Genomic DNA, 3,781 nt, shown 5'->3' on the forward strand with positions numbered 1-3,781 from the left:
TCACTGAGGGGGGGAGTATTCTGTTACAAGGCTATTTCATTTGGGTTAAAGAACGCTGGGGCAACGTACCAAAAACTGGTCGACAGAGTGTTCGCAAACCAAAAAGGCCGCAACATTGAAGTATACGTCGACGACTCCATAGTGAAAAGCAAATTGGAGACCGACCATTTAGACGACCTCAGGGAAACGTTTGAAACTCTGCGCCGTTACCAAATGAAGCTGAACCCCAAGAAATGTGTGTTCGGAGTGAAATCGGGGAAATTCTTGGGTTTCCTTGTCAGCGAGAGAGGCATAGACGCAAACCCAGATAAGGTAGAAGCAATACTCAGCCTGCCTCAGCCAAAAAGCATCAAAGATGTACAAAGGCTGACAGGAAGAATGGCAGCTCTGACAAGATTTGTTAGGAAATCAGCCGACAGGTCGATCCCATTTTTTAACACTCTTAAGCAGAACGGAAAATTCCGGTGGGGAGAAACCGAGGAAAGGGCCTTTGAGAAGGTAAAAGACCATCTTCGTGCTTTACCGACGATAGCCAGGTCGGAAGAGGGCGACAAGCTACAGTTGTATGTGTGCGCTTCAGCCCAAACCGTTGCTGCCGTACTAATCAGTGAAAAAGACAAAGTCCAGCAGCCGATATACTTTGTCAGCCACATTTTGAATCCGGCAGAAGCAAGATACTCGCTGATAGAGAAAGTGGCCTATGCAGTCCTGATAGCCGCCAGAAAGCCCAGACCATATTTTGATGCACATACCATACAAATTCTGACGAACTTCCCACTGGAGAAGGCTTTGCAAAAAATGGATACAGCCGGCAGACTGTTGCGATGGGCAATAGAGCTGTCGGAGTACGATCTTGAGTTTCACCCGCGCAATGCAATAAAAGCACAAGCCTTGGCCGACTTCGTAGTTGAAGCATCCTATCAAGAGGATGAAACCAAAGCAGAATCCTGGGAAGTATCAGTAGACGGGTCAGCCGCTCAGTCGGGAGCGGGAGCCGGCGTTGTCATGACCTCTCCGACAGGAGATAAGTTCGAATACGCAATTAGATTCACTTTCGCAGCTTCGAACAACGAAGCAGAATATGAAGCAGCCATTGCAGGGGTACAGCTATGTTTGTTGGCAGATGCCAAGAGGATAGTAATGACAACAGATTCTCAGTTGGTGGCAAATCAGTTTTCGGGAGAGTATGAAACAAAAGAGCCGTCAATGCGGCGGTATCAAGAAAAACTGAAGACGCTGACAGCGAAATTAGAAGCTTTTGACATCAAATTGGTCCCCAGAGCGTTGAACACTGCCGCAGACAGCCTAGCAAAACTGGCCAGTTCGAAAGCAATCGAGCTCAGTCGATCAGTAATGATAGAAATCATGCACAGAAGGAGTACGGAGGAAAAAGGAAAAGAAATAATGGTCATTACGGCAAACAAAGAGTGGTACGACGATATCTGGGCGTACAAGACGACTGGAGTGCTCCCGGCCGATATCAGGGAGGCAAAGAAAATCAAAAAAGACATCTGCTGGTACGTCATATATCAGGGACAACTCTATAAAAGAGCATTCAGCCTCCCCCTGCTGCGGTGTTTGACGGCATACGAATCCGCAAGGTTAATCGAAGAAGTGCATGAAGGAATATGCGGAAACCATGTAGGAGGAAAAACACTCGCTTTGATCTGCCAAAGACAGGGTTACTACTGGCCAACCATGCTGGAAGACGCACAGAGCTACGTCAAGAAATGTGAAAAATGCCAGCTGTTTGCCCCAGTAATACGTATGCCAGCAAACGACTTGATGCCCATTCTGAATCCAATTCCATTCGCCCAGTGGGGAATGGATATCGTAGGACCCTTCACAACAGCCTCAGGAGGCAGGAAGTTCTTGATTGTTGCCGTCGATTACTTCATAAAATGGATTGAGGCCGACCGGTAGCAAAGATAACAGCCAACCAGGTACGGAAGTTCATCTGGAAAAACATCATAACAAGGTTTGGAATACCGACAGCAATAGTATTCGACCATGGATGCCAGTTCGACTGCGAACCTATACGAGCATTCTTGGCAGACTACCGGATTAAGTTCGCATACGCCTCAGTCTGCCACCCGCAGAGCAACGGGCAAGCCGAGGCCGCAAACAAACAAATACTCGTAGCCCTTAAGAAAAAGCTGGATGAGTTCAAGGGCAAGTGGGCAGACACAGTCCCAGAGGTTCTATGGGGTAACAGAACGACGGTTAAAGAAGCAACGGGAGAGAGCCCTTTCAAACTATGCTTCGGATCAGAAGCAGTCATACCGGCTGAAGTAGCACTACCTACCTTCCGCATCCAGCATTATGAAGAACAGGGAAACGACAGCTTACTCAGACACCAGCTGGATTTCTTACCAGAGGTCAGACTGCAGGCGGAAATCAAGTCGGCCGCATACAAGAACAGAATGAGCAGGGCCTACAACAAGCGAGTAAAACATAGGAAGCTAGAGGTAGGCGACCTTGTACTTCGCCGGACGGCAGCAACCGGCAAAGCTCAAAAATAGGGAAAACTGACTGCAAATTGGGAAGGGCCCTACCAGATATGGGAAGAAGTGGTAGCTGGATCATACAGACTAATGGAGATGGATGGAACACCGCTGAAGAACTCATGGAACGCAGATACTTTAAGAAAATTCCATGTGTGAAGTTGTATGAAAACATGATGTAGTAGGGCCGACAGTGCCATATTTTGAAATCTAATATATGAGCTACAAGTATATTCCAGGTAAACTATACGGCATAAACAAAACGAAATAAAAGGTTGAGCACATTGGCTCAGTCAGCAATGTTGCAAGATACGACAAAACGAAATAAAAGGTTGAGCACATTGGCTCAGTCAGCAATGTTGCAAGATACGACAAAACGAAATAAAAGGTTGAGCACATTGGCTCAGTCAGCAATGTTGCAAGATACGACAAAACGAAATAAAAGGTTGAGCACATTGGCTCAGTCAGCAATGTTGCAAGATACGATATAAACTAAATCGAAGGTTGAGCACATTGGCTCAGTCAGCAATGATGCAAGATACGATATAAACTAAATCGAAGGTTGAGCACATTGGCTCAGTCAGCAATGATGCAAGATACGATATAAACTAAATCGAAGGTTGAGCACATTGGCTCAGTCAGCAATGATGTGAGATACGATATAAACTAAATCGAAGGTTGAGCACATTGGCTCAGTCAGCAATGATGCGAGATACGATATAAACTAAATCGAAGGTTGAGCACATTGGCTCAGTCAGCAATGATGCGAGATACGATATAAATTAAATCGAAGGTTGAGCACATTGGCTCAGACAGCAATGATGCAAGATACGATAAAAATTAAAATCGAAAGTTGAGCACATTGGCTCAGTCAGCAATGATGCAAGATACGATAAAAATTAAAATCTAAGGGTGAGCACATTGGCTCAGTCAGCAACGAGGCAAAATACGACATAAGCATATTCAAAGGTTGAACACATTGTCCCAGTCGACAAAGAGGCAAGATGCAATATATAATAAAATCGAAGGCAAGACGACGCCACTACGTGACAAATTGAATAAAATAAAAACAAGCGGATAATCCATCAAGTGCATCACATAGATGTTAAACAAACACAGGGACGACAGCCACCACCCAAAAATAACTAAATGCAGAGTGAGTAGCTGCTAAAAGGCACAAACATACGCCTCAGACGGCGCAGTCAAGACGAAAATAACGTTCTTGAAACAGTTAATACACGGCAAAAAGACAAAGTGCCACAAACAGCTAAGAGGTA

General features: G+C 45.4%; 1 protein-coding gene across 1 annotated transcript; it reads left to right on the plus strand.

Annotated features, from left to right (window-relative positions):
- Window positions 1–213: 213 nt before the first annotated feature.
- On the plus strand, window positions 214–2,663 carry LOC110774672 (uncharacterized). The gene is made up of 3 exons (XM_056829827.1): window positions 214–1,919; window positions 1,979–2,468; window positions 2,559–2,663. Exons 1-3 carry the CDS (start codon window positions 214–216, stop codon window positions 2,661–2,663), a joined length of 2,301 nt encoding a protein of 766 aa, XP_056685805.1.
- The last annotated feature ends 1,118 nt before the right edge of the window (window positions 2,664–3,781 follow it).

This window comes from Spinacia oleracea, chromosome 5 (genome assembly GCF_020520425.1).
Source record: "Spinacia oleracea cultivar Varoflay chromosome 5, BTI_SOV_V1, whole genome shotgun sequence".
Taxonomy (NCBI): domain Eukaryota; kingdom Viridiplantae; phylum Streptophyta; class Magnoliopsida; order Caryophyllales; family Amaranthaceae; genus Spinacia; species Spinacia oleracea.

Coding starts and splice junctions, on each gene's coding strand:
- LOC110774672 (XM_056829827.1), top strand. CDS start 214: ATGAAGCTGAACCCCAAGAAATGTGTGTTCGGAGTGAAATCGGGGAAA. Junction 1,920..1,978: donor AAATGGATTGAGGCCGACCG/GTAGCAAAGATA, acceptor CATCATAACAAG/GTTTGGAATACCGACAGCAA. Junction 2,469..2,558: donor TAAAACATAGGAAGCTAGAG/GTAGGCGACCTT, acceptor GGGCCCTACCAG/ATATGGGAAGAAGTGGTAGC.